Source organism: Mastigoproctus giganteus, chromosome 10, assembly GCF_048544385.1.
Source record: "Mastigoproctus giganteus isolate SK-2022 chromosome 10, ASM4854438v1, whole genome shotgun sequence".
NCBI classification, from domain to species: Eukaryota; Metazoa; Arthropoda; class Arachnida; order Uropygi; family Thelyphonidae; genus Mastigoproctus; species Mastigoproctus giganteus.
In genome coordinates this window covers 66,525,446-66,548,265 of record NC_143584.1, presented here as the reverse complement: position 1 = coordinate 66,548,265, position 22,820 = coordinate 66,525,446, and the positions used below count along the sequence as shown (strand labels likewise).

The window sequence follows — 22,820 nt, the reverse complement described above, 5'->3', positions numbered from 1 at the left end:
ATCTGTACTGGCTGCTTCACCTTGAACTTTAATTTTATGGAGGTTGTTCATATGCTTAAATTTATTAAACCTGCTACTGGCAACAAATTCAGCATCTTTAGCTGCCTCCCTTCTTCTGGCTCTCATGTCAGCAAAGAGACTTAGGCCTTATTCTGGATAATCACTTGGCTTTAGGGAACAAGCTGGCTAGTTTGATCATCTATCCACACCATTAAAAGTTTTTCCATATCGTCAATAATATTGTCATGTTTATGAATTATTGTTGTTCTGACCAGTGTAGCACTTCTCACTTCACTTAGAATTTCTCTTTGTTTTTAAGAACAGTAATAACTGTAGTGTGAGGTAAGCTTAGCCTACAACCTATCACTGTTTAATTGAGTTATGATATACTATCATCACTCAATTTAATAATTTCATTTTTGGTATCTAACTTGGGAGACTGATAGTTTTTCTTCTTCTTTTCACTTTTATTATTATCTGCCATTATTAATGTATAATTATTATATTACGTAAATATATATACTTATGTATTATAATGCGTAAAAGTTTCTACGGTAATCAACACCGAAACACGAAGATAAACAGTATGCAACAATGGCGAATACAAACTGAGTCTGCCACATGGAAGGCGTGCATTGGTTGATTATAATTTTTATAAAATAATATTAATAAATTAATATTATTATTATAAAATAATATTATAATTAATATAATATAGTTATAATATAATATTATAATTATAACTAGGGGGCTCTGCTTGTGGCGCCTCCGTAGCCAGGTGGGAAGGAGCAGCAGAGCGTAGCACATGCTTCTTGATTAGACCGGGGTTCGAGCCCGTCACTACCAAATGCGGAGGATGCGGAAAGGTCAGGGAATGACTACCGCATATTCCCGGAGCAATATGGCCTTAGTTGCTAATGCTCCTAAAAACCAAATAACAAACAACAACAACAGCTCTGCTCGCTTTGCTCGCCCACCCCTGCAGATGTATGATAGAGTAAGTCAAATCTTTTCTATGTAAAAGACACACCTGTTGAAATACACTGATCGATATCCTAATTAGGAAATGACCTAGGTAATTATTTACCTGTGCATTTGTAGTGATGTAATTGCCCCTCCCACTTGTACCATGTGACCGACATCCCTCTTCTCCCCACCATGCAACATTCTCAAGGTCTAATAAATCTCACTATGTAATTATTTACCTGCATTTATATAGGTCACTTAGGAAAAGGTCTTTTGCATTGGGTTCCATAATATATGAGGAATATTGTTGCATCTGAAAGAGCAGGACTAAAATTTTTAACTGAAATATTTACAAACTATACAAATATTTAAAATATTTACAAAATACTAAACTATTTACAAATATACAAACTATATACAAACTATACAATGGACCATCAAACGTTGCTGAACGTTATGGAGGCATTTGTCTTTCATATGCAAACGTTGCCATGCGTCCCATGTATGTGCTCTACATTGTCAACAACAAGTAGTATGAGATTATATTCTGATTCTGATTAATTACTGGGCAGAATCCTCTGATTCTGCACAGTAATTATTTACTTGCACATTTGTAGTGATGTAATTGCTCTGCCTTCTTTTCCCATTGGCTCGAATAAATATCACTAGGAGGAAAACTTTAATGTATAGAGAGATTATTATAATATCTCATATTAAAATTTGTTATATTAAACCTGATCTGCACTAATGACATCCTGTTCCCATATTATAATACAGGAATGAGACGATGTTAGTGCAGATCAGATGTCTCAGGAACAGAGCATAGGGTATAATTAAAGTGTCGTAAATACGGATCATCGTAAAGTAGGGCATGCCTGTACTGTATATTTTCGAGAATAAATAAAAAAGTCATAGAACCAATTACATTATTTTCCATTAGGTTATTAAGTTCGATTAATGTGCTTTCGATTAGTGTGGCACTTTTGCGAGATGCATTAAGCGCACCAATTGAGGGATTATTGTATAAACCAATTTTATTTGGAAAAGGAAAAAAAAACCAATAATAACAATGGCTGTTTGCGATCTTCATTTGTCACTATACAATTAGCTATGTAGAGCAGTAAACTCCAAGGATAGTTATATTACGTATCTACATCCTACAGTCATTGTATTAATTTAATAAATATAGAAAATTAATTAATTCTGAAAATACGGGTTATAGGTAAGACAAAGTGCTATTCTGTTGCTTTGAACTTAACTACCCATGTATAAAAACAAAACTATATAAATAAATTAAATAAATAAAATGATTATAAAAAATAAGATACTAAGAATAAAAAAAGGACCAAAGCAACACTTACCATTGAACAAACTAAACGTTATGTTCAAACTAAACGTTGGTTCAGGGTCGGACAAAAACTACTGCCCACTTTAAAAATGAAATGGACTGCTATTCAAATTGGAAAAAACATATCAAGTTATAATAATATTTATAATACAGTATATTAAAACCCCTTCCACATCACCTGTCCATCGCCTCCTATACTTTGTGTAGTTCTTCCTTGATCAAAGTACCCATTTCCACAACATCAGATGAAAGTTTGTTCCAATGGTCAACTGCCCACTGGCTGAGGGAACATCTCCACACATCCATCCTGCAGCCATTCTTCATCATTTTGAATTTATGGCCTCTCATGTGTAGTCTGAGCCAGTACCGTATCCAGGTATCATCATAAGGGGGGGGGGATGACAGTCACGTTTTTCACTGTTTTTATTTGGATAGACTTACCTGGAACACTTATACGCATGGTTAAGGGGAAAATATGTCCCGCTGCTCCCCCCTGAATATGCTCCCCTGCTCTGAGCAGGAGGAAGAATGCCATCAGCATTTGGTTTGTTGTCCATTCAAAGCCTTAAACATCTCACTCAGATCATCTCGCAGTTGCCTAGTCTCCAGGTGCTACAATTTGCCGAACTGATGCTTTTCTTAGTAAGACCACCCTTTTGTTCTCTTCATCAATCTCATTAGCATTAGTAGAGGCATATGATGCAAGAAAGCAAGCTTATGCAGCATCAGCCAAAAAAAAGAAAATAAAAAAAAACACTTCCACTTCAACCCTCCATTCGTTCGAAACACCTATCCAGCTGAGCCTTAAATTTATTTAGGCTATCAACTTCCACAACAAGGGATGAAAGTCTGTTCCACCAACCAACTACCAGCTGGCTAAAGGCAAATTTCCGCACATCTATCCTACATCTGTCTTTCCTCAATCTGAATTTATGCCCTCTCAGGTGATAATTCTGAGCAAGAGGAAGAATCCCATCGGCATTGAGCATGCTCAAACCATTCAAGGCTTTATACACTTCTATCAGATCAATTCGCTGGTGCCTAGTCTCCAGACACTGTAATTTGCAGAACTTAAGCCTTTGTTCGTAAGAGCAACCCTTTGTTTCATTCACTAATCTTGTTGCCCTTCTCTGTACTTGTTCCAGCAGCTCTACATCCTTCTTGAAATGAAGCCTCCAGACTTGTATACAGTACTCAAGGTGTGGCCTGATCATTACCTTATACAAGGGAATAATCACCTCTTTATCCCTGCTAGAAAAATTCCTGTATATCATTGACAAGATACCATGAGCTACTCTTCCAGCTCGTCTGCACTGCTCAGAGAACTTCATATCTGCTTGCACAATTACCCCCAGGTCCTTTTCATTCTCGACCACTGTCAGTGTAGTACCACAGAGTTGAAGCGTTGCCCTGGGGTTGTTGTTTCTCATATGTAGTACTTTACATTTGTTAATGTTAAACTTCATTTGCCACCTCTCAGCCCATCTGCTCAACCTTTCCAGATCCTGTTGCAGCAGCATAGCGTCAGTAGTGTCCTTAACAACCCTGCCAACATTTGTATCGTCTGCAAACTTGGACATTAAGCTTGATATACCATCATCAATATTATTTATAAATACAGAAAACAATAATGGACCCAACACTGAACCCCGAGGGACTCCACTAATAACCTTAGTCCACGATGAGCAGTGTCCATTGATTACCACTCTCTGTCTTCTCACCCTCAACCACTCCTTTATCCAAAGCAGCAATTTGCCTCCAATGCCACACTGCTCCAATTTGTGCAACAGTCTTTCATGTGCAACAGTATCAAAAGCCTTTCTAAGATCCAAGTATATAATATCAAAGTTATTCCCTGCACCCAGTTCTTTTGTGACTGCATCATAGTATCCAATCAAATTGGCCAGGCAAGACTTTCCCTTAACAAAACCATCTGTGTCCGAGCTCTAACTGAAGTCTTGTCTAGATGATCCTGCAGTGCTTCTTTAACCAGTGACTCCATTAATTTTCCTGGAACAGAAGTTAAACTCACACGTCTATAATTACTTGTGTCATCCTTTGGATCACATTTGCACATCTCCAGTCAGTCTATGGGTACCTGCCCTTAGTCCAAGGAAACTTTCATAATTATGGCTGAGGGTTTGCTTACTTCCTTTGCTGCCTCCTTTAATATAACTGGATAGATCCCATCCACCCCAGGTGCCTTTCTTTTGTTTATCTTCAACAATTTCTCCTCCACTTTACTCTCAGTTATTACAAGATTATCTAGCTTACTGCCAGAGTTGAATACACCTCTGACATTCCCCTCGCTGAATAACTCCTCATGTGTGAATGTCGATGCAAAATATTCATTTAGTTTGTTAGCTGCCTGAGCAGGATCATCAACAGTTGAACCATCGATATCAAATGGACCAATCTGATTCATCCCTTTCCTTCTAGGGTTTACATAAGTAAAGAACTCTTTGCTGTTTTTCTTTGCATCCTTTGCCAAAGATTTCTCGTAATCTGCCTTGACCTGCCTAACCTCCTTTGTAACTTGGTTACAGATCAACTTATATCTGTCATAGGCTTCTGTGTCACATGTTAATTTATATGTATCCCATGCATTTTTCTTCTCTGCCATATGTGTCATTAGTTCATCTGACATCCATTTAAGCCTAAACCTTGAACAATATTTCTTAGTTGGTATGTAAAGCCTAGTAGCTTCCAAGATAAGTTCTTTGAATGCTTCCCATTTTGAATTTGCTGTTGGTAACATCATCAGTTGATCCCACTGTATAGAATTTAAATACTGTCTCAGACCATCGTAGGCGCCTTTACAAAAGCAAAAACCCTTCCCTTTACCCCTGATGGTAGTTACCTCTTTGAGGAAATCTGACTTCAGCATACTGTGATCACTGTCACCTAGTGGTTCCTTTGTATGCAGATTCTTAATGCATGAAGAATCAATACTGATAATCAAATCAAGAGTATTACTTCCTCTAGTTGCCTCCCAAACATGCTGATGTAGAAAACAATCGTCCAATAAATCTGCAAAAGCCTTGCTAGTGTGTGAGTGACCAATCTACAAATTCCAGTCAGTATCTGGGAAATTAAAATCCCCCATTAAGAGACTCTATGATTTACTGGCCCACTCTATTTCCCTGTACAGTGTCTTATTATACTCATCAGAGTCATTACTCCTACTCTCAATTTTTATCTCCCAATGCTTATGTCACACCAAACTGACTCGACACTGCACTGTCCAGCAATGTCGACTGCTTCACTTCCTTGGATTTTATGTGTTTCTTAACTAATAGCATAACCCCTCCTCCTTTCCTATCCTGTCTATCCTTTCTGTACACATTGTACTCCCTAAATTCCAGTTCTGCATTCCTTATATCTGTGTGACACCACGTCTCTGATATCCCAACAATATCTGCCTTTGATGCTTTGAGCAATACCTCAAATTCATCAAATTTATTTATCAAACTCCTAGCATTGGTGTACACTCAAGTATACATGCACCGGTTCCTATTCTTAGCCACCCTAACACAACCCGTGTGTTTACTTGTACCGCAATGACTCCCAGCAGTCTCTGAAATATCCTGCCTCTTGTTTTCCAGGCTTCTGCTCATTCCAATAGAAGCAGTGCAAGAATCACTTTCACCTCTGCCAGTGGCTACTGTTAATCTATTAGTCCTTGTTTCCCCCCCAAGCTAACAGTTTTCTGACCCACCTAATACTGCCTCGATAGCATCAGCAAATATTCTTGCACCCTTTCTATTTAAATGTATCCCATCCCTGTAAAAGCAGTCTCTCCTGTTAACAAGCACAATCTTTCCAGGGCTGAATTGATCGACAAGGCTCTCATCATATACTCCCTCCTATCGTGTCTGGGCAGAATTGCAGGCACTTTCGAATTCGACCCTAATTCACGGCATTTTTTCAACAGTGACCTGTACTTGTTAATTAATTCTGCTGGTCTCCTACTCTTAATATCTTTAGTGCCTATGTGTATGTACAACTATATCACCTTTTATGCCCTTAAAAGATGATATCTGCACGACGTCATGAGCCTTTGCCCCTGGCAGACATACTCTGGTCCTGTTCCACGTATCCTTTTTACAAAGCATGTTCCCTGTTTTCCTGACAATAGAGTCACCAGCATCTCATTGCCATTGTCTGTACCAGTTCCAATAGACTTACATCCTTCCTAAAATGAGCCTCCAGCACCTGTATGCAGTATTTAAGTGCCTTGTATGATGGAAAAATCACTTCCTTATCTCTGTTAGCAAAGTTCCTGTATATAATCGACAAAACCCCATGAGCTGTGCTGGGAGCCAGTCTGCATTGCTCAGATAAATTTATATCCACCTGCACAATTAATACCAGGTTTTTTTCATTTTCTACAACCCTGAGTGTAGTACTACACAGTTGGTACATTAATCTGGAATTTCTGCTATCCATATGCAGTACCTTGTATTTGTCAATATTAAACATTTACTGCCATTTCTCAGCCCATGTGTCTAATTTTTTTTAGATCTTGTTGCAGTAGCTTATCCTTATTATTCTCATTAACTACCCTTCAAACCTTTGTATCATCTGGAAACTTGGACATTAAACCTGATATACCATCATCAATATTCTTAATAAATATAGAAATCAACAGTGGGCCTACCACTGAACCCTTTTGTATTCCGCTAATATATTAGTCCACGAAGAGCAATGTCAATTAATAACCACCCAACTATTCCTTTATCCAATATATTCCTGTACCCTTAATGGCACACTGGTTCAATTTGTACAGCAGTGTTTTATGTGGAACAGTATCAAAAGCTTTCCTGAAATCCAAGTATATGATATCAAAATATTTCTTTTGCATGAAATTTCTCTTTTTCTGGATCTTGGTATTGTCAGATTGGTCAGACAAGATCACCCCTTAACAAATCCTTGCTGTCTGCTGGATAATTGCATTCCCATATAGATTGTCCTGCATTACCTCTTTAGCCAGAGACCCCATTATTTTCCCCGAAACAGAAGTTTAACTTCTGTTTCGGGGAAAATAATGGGGTCTCTTGGAAAATAATAGGTCTGTAATTTAGTTTTTTGTGATTTAGCTTTGTGAATTGGAAATACATTTGCACATCTCCAGTCCCCTGAATCCAAAGATGCTGTCATAATTATTGCTAAGGGTGTGCTTACCTCCTTTGCTGCCTCTCTTAATATAATTGGATAGATCTTGCTCATCCCTGTATTTTCACTTGCCTTTATTCCTTATATGGATTACAAATCCATTATACATCAGGTGTTATATAATGGGTTTGTAATCCATATATAATGGGTGTCAAATAAAGAAAATGCTACAACACTGGAACTTTAGTTCATGGTTAAACAGACAAGACAAGATCCTTGCAAGGACATGCTTTGTGCATACTCCTCTCACCCACTTTCATTTGTTGGCAGGTAAGAATCTTCCTTACTGTTTTCATTATCCCTGCCTGCTAACAGTGAAACATATCCTCCTTGACTGTCCCCACAGTCAATCTGCTTGAGTGACAAATTTTAGATCTCTTTTAATGCAGCATAATTCATTAGACCTGAGTCATCTCAGTGATGAAGCAAATCAGCCCACTGTATTAAGTTTCCTAATGCAGATTCATTTATACAAATATTTCTAACACTTGACTAGGAAAACTTACTTCATTTACATCATTAATGTGACAGACACAATTTAGCTTTAGTTGCCCTTTTGCTAGAAAACCCCCATAAAAACCAACCATGCAACCCAGGCACCTTTTTTATGTTAAGGTTCAACAATTTCTGTTCCACTTAACTCTCAGTTATCACAAAATCATTTAGCTCCCTGTTACATTTTGATGAACTTCTGGCATTCCCCTTCCTGAAGAATGCCTCATTATTGAATGTAGGTGCAAAATACCTGTTTAGTTTATCAGAAACCTGAGCAGGATCATCAACATCCAGTGGACCAATGTGATTGAGCCCTTTCCTTGTACTGTTAATATAAGTAAAGAAGTCTGCTGCTTTTCTTGGCATTCTCTTGTCAGAAACTTAGCATTAGTAGAGGAATATGATGTAAGAAAGCAACCTTATAAAGCATTGGCAAAAAAAAATTCTCATTTCACCCATCCATTTGCTCCAAAAGTTTCCATTTCTTTCTTGAATTTATTTAAGCTGTCAACTAACAGAACAACTGATGGGAGCTTGTGTTAGTTGACAGCTAACACAAACTCCCATTTGTTTTTGAGAGTTTGTGTTAGCTAACTGGCAACTTGAGTTAGCTAACGCGCTAAAGGAAAATTTCCACACATCTATTCTACAACTGTTTTTTGTCAGTTTGAATTTATGCCCCCTCAGGTGTATGATCTGAGTGAGAGAAAGAATCCCATCAGCATTGAACTCGATAAAACCATTCAAGGCCTTATATTTCAATTAGATCACTATGCAGGTGATCTGATCTTAGGCTCCAGATGCTGCAATTTGCAGAACGAACTTAAGCCTTTCTTGGTAAAAAAGGCTTAAGTTCTCCTCATCAATCTCGTTGCCTTTCTCTGTACTTGTTCCAGCAACTCTAAATACTTACTAAAATGAGGCCTTCAGACCTGTATACAGTACCCAAGGTGTGGCCTGAATATTGCCTTATACATAGGGTGTCCATATTGGAAGAACACAAAACAGGGACACTTATCTTATGGCATTGTTATCCATGGGGGGGTCATCTCTTGGAAAAAAATGTGCAGAATTTTGTTTTAATAAAACAAATTTTCAAAATGTAGAATTAACAAAAAAATACAGTTCTTAAATTTAAACAAGAAAATTTATGCAATAAGTATGAAAACTATTTTTTATTTAGCAAACTCTTCACGGCACTTAACTGATCTTTGTTATTTTTAATTTTAATTTTAAAATCTGTGCAGTTTAAGTCCCTAAAATTAAAAACACAGGTAATAATTGCATTAACTGTACTTATCTCTAACCTATTATGCTCATCAGTCCATTGTATTTCCGTTAAACTTTTTTTTTTTTTTTTAACATGCAGAATGAGGTGATTTTCAAGTCACTGATTTACACTGTTTTGTGGGTCATAGATAAAATACAGTCTTATCCCGGTGGTGGTGGAATCTAGGAACAATTGATTGTTATCAGGTTCCATTATGAGATCATAGCAAATGTCATCTGCTTGTTGCATTTATCATTACTAAGCATCTGAGGCACTAAATGCTGAATAACCAACACATAAGAAGCATTGCAGGATCATCTAGACAAGATTGCAGTAATGGTTAAACACAGCATGAGTTTTTGTTGGGGGGGAGGTCTTGTCTGGTCGATTTGATTGGGTACTATGATGTGGTTGCAGAGGAACTGAATGCCAAAAATAATTTTGATGTCATGTACTTGGATTTCGGGAAGGCTTTTGATGCTGTTGCGCTTGGGGGGCTGCTGTATGGGTTGGAGAGGTGTGGTGTTGAGGGTGGGTTGCTACAATGGATGGAGGGATGGTTGAGTGGGAGACAACGGAGAGTGGTGGTCGATGGACACTGCTCTTCGTGGACAGATGTTGTTGGTGGAGTTCCCCAGGGTTCAGTTTTGGGCCCATTGTTGTTTTGTGTATTTGTCAATGGTGTTGATGGTGGTATATCGGGATTGGTGTCCAGGTTTTTCGGATGATACAAAGGTTGGCAGGGTTGTTAACATTAGCATTAGCAGAGGCATATGATGCAAGAAAGAAAGCTTATGCAGCATCAGCCAAAAAAAAACTGCTCCCATTTCGCCCCTCCATTCATTCCAAATATCTGTCCAGCTCAGCCTTAAATTTATTTAGGCTACCAACTTCCACAACAAAAGATGGATGGACGGCTGTTCCACCAATCAACTACCTGCTGGCTAAAGGCAAACTTCCTACAACTGTCTTTCCTCAATTTGAATTTATGCCTTCTCACGTGATTATTCTGAGCAATAGGAAGAATCCCATCAGCATTCAGCATGCTCAAACCATTCAAGGCTTTATACATCTCAATCAGATCACCTTGCAGGTGCCTAGTCTCTAAACACTGTAATCTGCAAAACTTAAGCCTTTCTTTGTAAGAGCAACCCTTCGTTCCTCTCACCAATCTTTGAGTTGTTCCTGCTATGAAAGTTGTTTTTATTTTCTCTGCATTCTTTGTAATTCTCTGCGTTGCCTCATTTAGGCCTGTAGCACATGCAATATCAAATGGTCTTTCATTTCGCTCAAAGCGTTTCACAATTTCATATTTTTTCTTTATCGACAGAGGTGGACTAGCCATAAGCCTTACCGGGGAAACCCGGTGGGCCGGAGGCCGGTGTGATTTTGGCCATAAACGCTAGTATGAAGCCACTACAAATTTTCCTGGTTAAGAATTTTTGGCCCTGTCCGCCTCTGTTTATCGATATTGCTTTTCTTTTTCTCTCTGAATCTGTAGTGTCTTCACCAGGATGCTTCCTTTTCACACCGTTTAAGTATTTTACTCATTTTTAGGGAATAAAGCACAATTACAAAATGAGGAGGCACGCTTGATACACATAAACAAAGCTGCACGCATGTAGCAACTGAATAAACAACACTGAAAAGGCAGAGACACTATGAACACCTCACTAGCTCACATTTTACTAAAGCATATTTCTGGGGGTTACTACCATAAAACAATAAAAACTATTTCCGGTTGCGTTCCTGCTAGTGGAATCTGTTATAAACTCGATCTAATTGCATTTGCGATAATACCAATAGCTGAAATTGTGTGAGTTTTTACGGTATTATGGTGAAATGTCTTCCCCCTTCACTGATATAAAAAACATAAATACATTTTCAGAATCTTCTCTTCATTCCTATCGTGTTGCGTTCAGTTGGGGTGATTCTGCGTTCGACTGCCATTTCTTGTAAACACAAAGGCGAATCGTGCATAAGCGAATTCGGTTCATGTTATATACAATATCGTTCCCCTATTTATAAATCGTGTATGATCGAATTCGTGTAGTGTAAACACGTGTTATACGAGGACTGACTGTATTGGTATTATTGCAAATGCAATAAGATCGAGTTTACTGCCCGTTTATAACAGATTGTACAAACAGAAAAGCTCAATAAACTGAAAGCTGCAAATTGTTTTTATTGTTGTGATTTCCAGAAATGTGCTTTAGAAAAATATCAGCGGCAGTCAAAATTGACTCTTATAACCGAAAATGTGATTCTAATAAACAATGAAAGTATAGTGCATTTTATTGATTTGAATTTGATTCTACAAAGTAGCTAATTCTAATAATCAGTGATCACTATAACCAGTTCTTACTGTATATATATCCAAAAATAAAAGATAATAGTACAGCTAACAATATGAAATCATCATAGAAATGATGATTTCATATTGTATCGGTATAATATTTACAAGTCATATTCATAATTGTTAAATTGAATATATAGTAATAATCAGTTATAAATTGATGATTTCATATATATAATGCTCCCTATACATTCTTTATGTTAAGTGCTTAAAAATAAAATTTTCTGTTTTCTCAGAATACTATTAATTCTGCTTATGTCTCTGCTTGCTCAGTATGATAAGTAATTTTTATTATAGTGAAAGGAAACCTTCTCGGAGTGATCTCATAGTTCTGGTTGCCCACAATGATGATCCAACAGGTAGGGTGTTGTATTTGAATAAATTTTATTTTATTTTATTTTTTTTTTGTGGGATAGTTTTAATCAGTTTTGTCATACAAAATTATAGAGAAAGTGGACATACAAATTGCTTTTTTTTTTTTTTTTAATATTTATTAAACTAGCAGGTCCACATAAGCACTGGGAATGGGAAAATGTGTGTGTGTGTGTGTGTGTGTGTGTGTGTGTGTGTGTGTGTGTGTGTGTGTGTGTGTGTGTGTGTGTGTGTGTGTTATAGGCCTAATGAATCTAATGAGTATAATGAGCAATTGTGCAGAGAAATAGAGTGGGCCAGTAAATCAGAATGTGTTATAATTGGGGATTTTAACTTTCTAGATATTGCCTGGAACTTGTGGGTTGATCAGTCGCACACTAGCAAGACTTTTGTGGATTTATTGGATGACTGTTTTCTATAGCAACATGTTTGAGAGGCAACCAGAGGGAGTAATTGATCTGATTATCAGCAGTGATTATTCATGCGTTAAGCTTTGCAGTAGATAAAGGAACCACTAGGTGGCAGTGATCACAGTGTACTGATGTGGTGGGATTTACTTAAAGATGTAACTACCATATGAGGGGTAAGGGGAAGGGTTTTTGCTTTTGTAAAGGTGACTACAGCGGTCTCAGAGTTTTAAATTCTTGGGATCAACTGATGATGTTACCAACAGTGAATTCTAAATGGAAAGCCTTCTGGGACTTAATCTTGGAGGGTACTAGGCTTTTCATACCAACAAAGAAATACTGTTCAAGGTTTAGGCCTAAATGGATATCAGATGAATTAATGGACCTCGTGGCAGAGAAGAAAAATACATGGGATGCATATAAATTATCAGGCGAGACAAAAGCATATGGCAGATATAAGCTAGATCAGGGCATCATATGCCCTACTAATGCTAATGCGAAGGAAGGTCGTCCCATAGAAGGTTGAGAAGGCAGATTATGAGAAATCTTTGGCAAAGATTACAAAGAAAAACTGGAAAGACTTCTTTATATATATAAACTCTAAAAGGAAGGGGATGAATCAGATTGGTCCACTTGATATCAATGGTTTGACTGTAGATGATCATTCCCAGATAGCTGCCCAAACTAAATTAGTATTTTGCATCTACATTCACACCTGAGGAGTTATTCAAGTAGGAGAGGGCCAGATGATTATCAAACTCTCAAAGGGAGCTAAGTGATTTTGTAATAACTGAGAGCAAAGTGGAGGAGAAATTGTTGAAGTTGAACGTAAGAAAGGCCCCTGGTGGTGGATGGAATCTATCCAGTTATATTAAAGGAGGCAGAAAAGGAAGCAAGCAAATCCTCAGCCATAGTTATGAAAGTTTCCTTGAACTCATGGGAGGTCCCCATGGACTGGAGAAGTGCAAATGTGTCCCCAATTCACAAAGGGGGATCAAAGGGTGACAGTTAGTCTTTAATTGAAAATGGGTTGAGTGGTGGCAACTGAAGTTTAACATTGACAAATGTAAAGTACTGCATATGGGTAGCAGTAACCCCAGAATAACGTATCAGTTGGGTGGTACTATACTCGGGGTAGTAGAGAATGAAATGGACCTGGCGGTAATTGTACGGTCAGATATAAAGTTTTCTGAGCAGTGCAGACAGGCTGCAAAAGGAGCTCATGGTGTCTTTTTCAATGATATATAGGAATTTTTCTAGCAGAGACAAGGAGGTGATTATCCTGTTGTATAAGGCAATGGTCAGGTCACACCATGAGTACTGTATACAGGTCTGGAGGCCTCATTTTAGGAAAGATATGGAACGAGTACAGAGAAGGGCAATGAGATTGGTGAATGGAACAAATGGATGCTGTTACCAAGAAAGGCTTAAGTTCTGCAAATTGTAGCTTCTAGAGAATAGGCACCTGCAGGATGATCTAATTGAGTTGTATAAGGCCTTGAATGATTTGAGCAAGCTCAATGCTGATGGGATTCTTCCTCTTTCTCAGATTAGTCCCCTGAGGGGACATAAATTCAATTCAAGGAAAGACAATTGTAGAATAGATGTGCAGAAATTTGCCTTTAGCCGGCGGATGGTTGATAGTCAGAACAAACTTCCATCTGTTGTAGTGGAGGCCAACAACATAAATAAGTTCAGGGCAGAAGTAGACAAACTTTTGGAGTGAATGGATGGGTGAAATGGGATTTTTTTTTTTTTTTTTTGGCTAATGCTATATAAGCTTGCTTTCATGCATCCAATGCCTTTGTTAATGCTGAGGTCAAATTTTAATACAAGATTTGGAAATGCAGCACATTTCAACCATGTGGTCAAAAAGCAGCAACTTCTCACACATCAAGATTTTCATCAGTATATTGCTGCTGCTGATCTATATTTTGTTTCTTTTATCATTACTGGTGATGGGTTTCATATATATGGTTATGACTTAGAAACAAAGACCTCTTGTTGGAGTCATCCTCTTGTTGGATGATTCCTTCTCCAAGGCTGAAAAAAGCAGTACAGTCTTTATCAAATAATCATGCTTATCAAACATTTTACTCATAATGCATTGTTCATTATGAATTTGCCTTGCATGGTCAGACACAGTGAACCAGAAATACTTCAAAACAGTTCTATGACAATTATGCATGTTGTTTGCAGAAAATGGCTGGAAAAGCGGGCTGTGGAAAATTGTTGCTTACATCATGGCAATGCTCCTTCTCATTCAGCCCTTTCCATTTAAGAATTTCTTGTCAAACACTCTGTCACTGTAGTCCTTCGTCTGCCATTCTCACCAGATTTAGCTCTGTTTTTTTCCCCTCTACTAGATGATATTTCTTCAGTATAATTTTAGACTTTCAGCTGCTTCACTGACTTTGTTGGAATTTGAGAACAAGTGACACAAATAACTATAGACCTGCTAGTTTAACTTGTGTTTTGGGGAAAACAATGACGTCGCTGGTTAAAGAAGCATTGCAGGATCATCTCGAGAAGATTGCAGTAATAGGTAAGACACAGCATGGGTTTGTTAAAGGGAAGTCATGTCTGACCAATTTGATTGGATACTGTGATGTGGCCACAAAGGAACTGGGGCGCCTCCGTAGCCAGGTGGGAAGGAGCAGCAGTGCGTACCACATGCTTCTTGATTAGACCGGGGTTCGAACCCGTCACCACCAAATATGGAGGATGCAGAAAGGTCAGGAATGACCACCGCACATCCCTGAGCAATATGGCCTTAGTTGCTAATGCTCCTAAAAACCAAATAACAATAACAAAAGAACTTGATGCAAAAAAAAAAAAATTGATATCATATACAGTCAGTCCTCGTATAGCACGATAGTTGTGTTTCTAGAAACCCTCGTGCAATGCAAAATCGTGCAATATAAACAACAGGCCCTATGGGAAAAATAGGGTTAGGTGCCGACCACCCAAGATTGAACACATATTTGTAACCAAAACATTACCAAACACAATAAATTATTGTAATAAAATATGTAAGTATTTTATTACGACTATTACATAATAAAATATGTAAGTATTTTATTATGACTATTACGTAATAAAATATTACGTAACAGTCGCTTTTGCTTTTGCTTCTGTTGTAAGCAGACTTGTTTTTTTTTTTGATTTTCTATCGAAACAGCTGACAGCCATTCCATCTCTTCCAATTCTTTGTGCCTTAATCTAATGGATTTTAATTGCACTTTGAGTTGTTCCTGCTATGAAAGTTATTTTTATTTTCTCTGCATTCTTTCTAATTCTCGGCGTTGCCTCATTTAAGGCTGTAGCACGTGATATATTCATTTATATCATGTGCTACAGCCCTAAATATATTTCATTTCCGTCAAAGCGTTTCACAATTTCATATTTTTTCTCTATTGACAGAGGCGGACTGGCCATAAGCCTTACCGGGGAAACCCCTGTGGGCCGAAGGCCAGTGTGATTTTGGCCATAAACGCTAGTATCAGCAGGCCACTACAAATTTTCCCGGGTAAGAATTTTTGACCTAGTCCGCCTCTGTTTATCGATATTGCTTTTCTTTTTCTCTCTGAATCTGTAGTGTCTTCACCAGGATGTTTGCTTTTCACACCTTTTAAGTATTTTACTCATTTTTATGGGGGAATAAAGCACAATTACAAAATGAGGAGGCACACTTGATACACATAAACAAAGCTGCATGCGTGTAGCAACTGAATAAACAACACCGTAAACGCAGAGACACACTATGAACACCTTACTAGCTCACATTTTACTAAAACATGTTTCTGGGGGTTACTACCATAAAACAATAAAAACAATTTCCAGTTGCGTTCCTGCTAGTGGAATCTGTTATAAACTGGTAGTAAACTCGATCTAATTGCATTTGCGATAATACCGATAGCTGGAATTGTCTGGGTTTTTATGTTATTATGGTTAAATGTGTTTCCCCTTCACTGATATAAAAAACATAAATACATTTTCAGAATCTTCTCTTCATTCCTATCGTGGTGTGTTCAGTTGGTGTGATTCTGTGTTCGACTGCCATTTCTTGTAAACACAATGGCGAATCGTGCATAAGTGATTTCGGTTCGTGTTATATGCGATATCGTTCCCCTATTTATAAATCGTGTATGATCGAATATGATCGAATTCATTTAGTGTAAACACGTGTTATACGAGGACTGACTACTTGGATTTCAGGAAAGCTTTTGATACTGTTGCACATGGAAAACTGCTCTGCAAATTGGAGAACAGAAACATACCAACTGTGTGGAAGTGGAGAGTGAAAAAGACCTAGGGGTGATTGCGCAGTCAGATATGAAGTCTGTTGAGCAGTGCAGACGAGCTGTCAGAGCAGGTCATGGAGTTTTGTCAATGATATATAGGAATTTTTCTAGCAGGGACTAGGAGGTGACTATCTCACTGTACAAGGCAGTGGTCAGGCCAAATCTTGAGTACTGTGTACAGGTCTGGAGGTCCCATTTTAGGAAGGATGTAGAGTTGCTAGAATGAGTACAAGTTGGTGAGGGGAACAAAGGGTGCTCTTACCAAGAAAGGCAAATTCTGCAAATTGCAGTACCTGGAGATTAGGCACATGTGAGGTGATCTGATTGAGGTGTATTAAGCCTTGAATGGGTTAAGCTAGCTCAGTGCTGATGGGATTCTTCTTCTTGCTCAGATTAAGAACCTGAGGGTGCATAGATTCTGATTGAGAAAAAACAGTTGCAGAATAGATGTGCAGAAGTTTGCCTTTAGCCAGCGTGTACTTCATTGCTAGAACAGACTTGCATCTCTTGTTGTGGAAGTTGATAGCTTAAATAAATTTAAGGCTGAGCTGGACAGGCATTTGGAGTGAATGGATGGGTGAAATGGGAGTTCTTTTTGACGTTAAAATGTTTTTACAGCAGTTATTTGGAAAAAAGTGTTACATGACATAGAAATTGTCACCAAACCCGATGCGCATGCGTTTTACTTGTTGCTGCAGTGATGCAACAAGTACAACGCACGCACCCAAGAAAACTCAATTGTACGCAACAAGTGTAGTGACACAAGTACAATTGAGCAGTGACGCACTACGTTATACCATTATATCAGCATAATGATTAATACGTGTCAAAATCTATAGCCCAGCGTTTGAAGGAATATTGTGAAAGAAAGAAAGGGAATTTGGACAGAAATGTGAATCCAGATGAAATTCAACAAGAGTGTTTTGTTATGGCAGGTAGTTCTCAAACTGCACCCAAAAAAACTCGAGCTGGAATAATGAAGGAATATCATGAATGGAAGTAAAGGAAATTAGAAATTCAAACTATTCCGAATCTTCTTCTTTATCTTCGCCTTCTTCCCATGCTTATATGGGGTCGGCATTTCCATCCTTAATTCTTTTCCTCCATTTCTCCCCATCCTGGGCTTCCTCTCTCCTCCATCCTCTCTCTTTTAAATCCTCTGCCACCTTGTCCTTCCATCTCAGCTTAGGTCTCCCCTCTTCCTCTTTCCTATCACCTCCAACTTTTTGCACCTCTTCCCCACATACTCCTCACTTCTTCATTCCACATGTCCAAGCCACCTCAACCTAGATTTCTGCATTTTTTTTTACTCAGAGGCACCTCCTTAACCGTACCTCTGATGTAGTCATTTCTTATCCTGTCCTTCCTCGTCACACCACATACCCATCTTAGCATCCACATCTCTGCCACTTCCATCTTCTTCTCCTGGGCCCTTGTAATCGCTTATGTCTCAGCACCGTACATCAGTGTGGGTATAACTACAGTTTTATACATTCTTCCCTTCATTCTGCAATTTACTTTCTTATCACACAGTACCCCACTCATCTTTCTCCAGTTCAACCATCCACATTGCGATGCCTCCGTAGCCAGGTGGGCAGGAGCAGCAGTGCATAGCACACGCTTCTTGATTAGACTGGGGTTCGAGCCTGTGAGCCACCAAATATGGAGGATGCGGAAAGGTCAGGGAATGACCACCACATATCCCCGGAGCAATATGGCCTTATTTGCTAATGCTCCTAAAAAAAAAAAAAAAACCATCCACATTGCACTCTATGCTGTATTTCTGCACTCAATCCTCTATCCCTCTCAACGTCTGATCCCAGATACTTAAATTTCGAAACTGGTAGAATTTTATAGAATTCTCATCTTCTCCATTCAATGCCATATATTCTGTCTTTGTTCTACTTATCCTCATGCCTCTCTCTTCCAACGCTTTCCCCTCCATTCCTCCAATTTCTTCTCTACCTTTCCTTTGGATGGTTCGCACAGTACAATATCGTCCGCGAACAGCATACTCCATGTTTGTTTGTTATTTGGTTTTTAGGAGCATTAGCAACTAAGGCCACATTGCTCCAGGGATATGCGGTGGTCATTCCCTGACCTTTTCACATCCTCCGTATTTGGTGGTCACGGGCTCGAACACCCCGGTCTAATCAAGACACGTATGCTACGCACTGCTGCTCCTGCCCACCTGGCTACGGTGGCACCTTCATACAACATGGTGCTTTACTCTTCACGTCTCTCACCAACACATCCATTATTAGATCAAACAGATAGGGGCTGAGAGCTGATCCCTGATGAATTCCAACTACTACAGAGAACCCTTCAGTCATACCTACACTGCTCTTAATCTGAGTCACTACGCCCTCGTACATTTCCTTCAGAAACCTTACGTACTTTCCTGATGCTTTCTTCTCCCTCATGCATCTCCACACCTCTTGTCTGGGCACTCTATCATATGCTTTTTCCAGGTCTATGAACACCATGTACAACTCTACTTGCATCTCCCTATACCTCTCCATCATTTGCCTTAAAGCAAAGATCGCATCTGTTGCTCCTCTTCCTGGCATGAAACTGAGGTGTTCCTCTCCTATTTCCATCTCCTGCTTTATCCTTCCTTCTACAATTCTTTCCCAGATCTTTATCGAATGAGACATTAACTTTATTCCATTGTAGTTCCCACTTCCTGCCCATCACACTTTCCTTTATAGATTGGCACAAGTATACTTTCCCCGCCACTCATCTGGTATCCTCTCCTGCTGCCACAGTTTTTCCATAAGGTCCCATAAGGTATCGATCCTTTCTTTGCCCATATTTCTCCATACCTCTATTAGTATCTGATCAGCACCTACTGCTTTCCCCCCTCTTCATTTTTCTGAGTGCAATTTCCTGCTTATGCCTTCCACAACTCTTTCATTCTTGCCGACTGGGCTAGCCAGTTGGGTAAAGTGCCTGCCTGGGAACCCAAAGGTCGCGGGTTTGAATCCCGCCTCGGGCTTGGATCAGAGTAAAAAAATGCAAAAACTTTGGGAGGTGCATTTTGGCCACAGAAGCCGATGCGCCAATTAACAACAACAAAAAAAAAAAAAACTTTCATTCGTCTCTCCATCCTTGCATAATGCTCTTGGGTTTTCCTCATTTAATAACTTCTTAAAATAGTTTTTCCACCTTTCCGTAGCCTTCTCCTGGTCCTGTATCACCACTCCTCTCCTATCTTTTATCTGTTTTATTGATGAGAAGTCCTTTGATGCCTTGTCTCTTGCTTTGGCTATTCTCATCAATTACCTATCTCCATCTTTCCTTTCCAGTTCCCCATTGGCCTCTTCCACTGCCTTTGCTATTGCCACAGCCCATTTTGCCTCCTTATTTGCCAATTTATATGCTTCTTTATCTTCCTGGCTACCTGTTAAATCCCATCTTTTCTTCGTCTCCTTTTGTTTTATCACAGATTGCACTTCCTCATTCTACCACCAAGCCTCCTTTCCCTCTGGCGCCCCCTTTCCTGATGTTTTCCTCAACAACTCTTCTCCAACTTTCCTTATGATTCAACTATTTAACTTCCACCACTCTTGCACATCTTCCGGTAACTTTATTCCTTTTAGCACCTTTTTTCTAAACTCCTTCCTCAAACCCTCCTCTTTCAATCTCCACCATTTTTATCATTTTCTCCCTCTGCCTTGAATATTTCCTACTTTCGTCTGCTTCAACCTCCCAATCGACCACATGCAATATATGTTGTGCAGTCACACTTTCTCCGTTTATCACCTTAATGTTCCTCATTTCCTTTAGATGCCTCCTACGGCACATGATATAGTCAATCTGGCTTATCCTTGCCCCACTCTTGTATGTTATCAGCTGGCTTTCTTTCTTTTCGAAGTAGGTGTTAACTATCGTCAGGTTGAATGCCACTGCGTGTTCTTCTATCTTCTCCCCTTCTCCATTTCTTTCCCCAATACTCTGCCTTCCATACACTCTTTTTTCCTTTCTCTTGCTTCTTCCTAAATGTCCATTTAATTTACCTCCAACAATCAACTTCTCTTTCTCAGGTATTGCCATGACCACTTGATCCATTTCCATCCAAAAACTGTGCTTTTCTTCTTCCCTGCATCCTACTTGCGGGGCATCATCATCATCATCAGCCATTTTCAATCCACTGCGGGATGAAGGCCTCTCCAGCAACATTCCAGTTCCTTCTGTTTTGAGCACTGGCCATCCATTTACTACCCAAAAACTTATGAATTTCATCTATCCATCTCCGCCTTTGTCTTCCAGGATTTCTTCTAGCTCCTCTTGAGTACCATTCTGTTATTTTCTTAGTCCATCTGTCATCATGTCTTCGAGCTGTGTCCTGCCCAAGACCATTTTAGTTCTTTAGTTTTGATAAGAATGTCCTTTACTTGAGTTTGCTGCCTAATCCATGTGTTTCTCTTCTTATCTAACAGTCTGATTCCCAATATAATTCGTTCCATTCTTCGCTGTGTAGTTCTCAGCGTCTCTTCCATTCTTTTGGTGAGTGCCCAAGTTTCACTTCCATAAGTCATGGTGGGGAGTATACATTGATTCATTATTTTACGTTTCAGACAAACTGGGATATTGCTCTTCAGTATGTGACTATATTTCCTGAATGCTATCCATCTAAAATTTATTCTTCTCTTGACTTCCTGCCATTTATCATTATTACAGCTAATAACTTGTCCCAGATAAGTATATGACTCCACCTTTTCAATTACTGCTCCTTCAATCATTATTTCCCTTTCTGTGGCATACTTGTTCATCATTACTTTTGTTTTAGCCATATTCATCTTTAGTCCAAAATCTTTACTAACTGTGCATAACTGATTAAGATTTTCCTCTAATTCTTTGGGATCGTGACTTATGACCACAATGTCATCTGCAAATCGTAAATGGTTTAGGTATTCTCTGTTCACATTGACTCCTTTCTGCGACCAGTCTAATCTTCTGAAAGCTTCCTCAAGGGCAGCAGTAAACAGCTTTGGAGATATTGTGTCTCCTTGTCGATCTCCTTTCTCAATTTTAAATATGCTACTGTCTTTGTCTAGTCTAATAAAGGAGGTAGCACTCTCATATTATTTTCTTCAAAATCATAATATATGGGGTATCTATGCCTTGTCTTTCCAGTGCCCGAAACATTGCTTTATGCTGTATGGAGTCAAATGCCTTTTCATAATCCACAAATGCCAGGCATAATGGTGTTTTATATTCATTTGCTTTCTCCATTAGCTGTGATGTTACGTGAAGGTGATCCATAGTTGAGAATCCTGTCCTAAAGTCAGCTTGCTCTTTCGGTTGAATCTCATCAAGTATTCTTTCTAATCTGTTAGTAATGACCCTTGTGAACAACTTGTAGATGTGGGATAACAAGCTAATTGGTCTGTAATTTCCAATTTCTGATTTTTCTCCTTTCTTATGCAGTGAAACTATGATTGCATTATTCCGCTGCTTAGGCGTCACACCTTTTCTAATGCACTTTGTGAAGAGCCTTGCCAGTTTTTGTGTTATGTCTCTTCCTCCCAATTTTAACAACTCTACAGATTCTTCATTTTCTTCAATGCATGTTCTACCTCATCAGGAAGAATATCAGGTATGTCGTATGTGTTGCTACTTTGCAGTCCATCTTCTCCACTGCTGGTATCATTCCCTTGCTCCTTGTATAATTCTCTATAGTAGTCTTCTGCTATTTGAATTATGCCTTCTCTGCTGTTTATAAGTACACCATCGCTATTCTTCAGTTTCAGTATCATTTGTCTTTCTGTATTACTGCTCATGGCTGTTGATTTAAATCCTTTGTTTTCCCTTAATGCTTGTTCTACTTTTCTTGTGTTAAATCTTCTTATGTCCTCTCTGAGTCTCTTTCTATTGGCTTTGCATAACTCAGTATACTCAATTTTCTCCCTGTCGGTGTTTTTGTTGCTCTTCATTTGTCGTCTTCGGTTCATCATGACAAGTGTTTCTTGACTAATTTTTTCTTCTTTGGATTTCTGTTTCTCTATAGGTTTCTTGGGCTTTATCACTTTCAGAAAGTTGTAATATTCCTCGTCGATATCTTGGTCCTGAGCAGTCTGCAGAAGGCTCAAACTTGTTCTTAAGTTCCAGTACATACTGCTTT

At 38.8% G+C, this 22,820-nt stretch overlaps 1 protein-coding gene across 1 annotated transcript in view; it reads left to right on the top strand.

The window, feature by feature from the left end:
* Polr2E (DNA-directed RNA polymerases I, II, and III subunit Rpb5) overlaps positions 1-22,820 on the top strand; it is a 128,405-nt gene that overhangs the window by 26,146 nt on the left and 79,439 nt on the right. The window contains exon 3 of the mRNA XM_090382699.1: positions 11,908-11,969. Within this exon, the coding sequence (XP_090238825.1) occupies positions 11,908-11,969 (62 nt within the window). The remainder of the gene's footprint in view (positions 1-11,907; positions 11,970-22,820) is intronic.